We start from the raw sequence: 797 nt of genomic DNA, 5'->3' as shown, positions 1-797 counted from the left end.
AGCGAGCCCTGTGTCCCTGCTATGGTGGATGTGATCCCGTGCCCTAAGGGACACAGAGCAATGGGGGACCCCAAAGGAGCTGGGTTTGGATCTGCTTAAAGCAAAAGCTTCAACCCTGCACCCCTAAAGCACCCAGTGCTCCTCCTGCCTCCCTCCAAGCTGAGCCAGACAGCCCAGAGATGGCTTCCATGCCTGCCTGTCTCCATCCTCATCCCCATCCCCATCCCCATCCCAGGTGGGGAACTACAAGCGCACGGTGAAGCGAATCGACGACGGGCACCGGCTCTGCAATGACCTCATGAACTGCGTGCACGAGCGGGCCAAGATCGAGAAGTCCTACGCGCAGCAGCTCACCGACTGGTCCAAGCGGTGGAGGCAACTCATCGAGAAAGGTACCACGGCTTCCCTGGGGGGGGAGCCTCACCCGGGCCCAAGGGTTCCCTGTGCACCATCACAGCTTCACCTGGTGGAGGTGGAGGGTGTGGAGTGACGCTTTGCTGTCCCCCCAGGTCCCCAGTACGGCAGCCTGGAGAAGGCATGGGGTGCCATCATGACGGAGGCCATGGAGGGGGCGGAAAAGTGGAGCGGGCTGAGCCAGGAGGTGAAGAACAGCCTTCTGAACGACGACTTCGAGAAGGTCAAGAACTGGCAGAAGGATGCCTACCACAAGCAGATCATGGGAGGTTTCAAGGAGGCCAAGGAGGCTGAGGACGGCTTCCGGAAAGCCCAGAAGCCCTGGGCCAAGAAGCTCAAGGAGGCGAGAGCAGCACAGCGTGGGCTGGGGCACCCCCATGATG

General features: G+C 61.2%; 1 protein-coding gene across 1 annotated transcript in view; it reads left to right on the top strand.

Moving 5' to 3' along the window:
* Positions 1–235: 235 nt before the first annotated feature.
* The window catches only part of PACSIN1 (protein kinase C and casein kinase substrate in neurons 1), a gene marked incomplete at its 5' end in the record, with an annotated part of 3,643 nt that continues 3,081 nt past the window's right edge, over positions 236–797 (top strand). Inside the window, 2 exons of the mRNA XM_010193680.1 lie at positions 236–392; positions 510–757. Coding sequence (XP_010191982.1) covers positions 236–392; positions 510–757 — 405 coding nt within the window. The remainder of the gene's footprint in view (positions 393–509; positions 758–797) is intronic.

The sequence above is a fragment of the Mesitornis unicolor genome, unplaced genomic scaffold, assembly GCF_000695765.1.
Source record: "Mesitornis unicolor isolate BGI_N332 unplaced genomic scaffold, ASM69576v1 scaffold37341, whole genome shotgun sequence".
Taxonomy (NCBI): domain Eukaryota; kingdom Metazoa; phylum Chordata; class Aves; order Mesitornithiformes; family Mesitornithidae; genus Mesitornis; species Mesitornis unicolor.
This window is presented reverse-complemented; position numbering and strand designations above follow the sequence as displayed.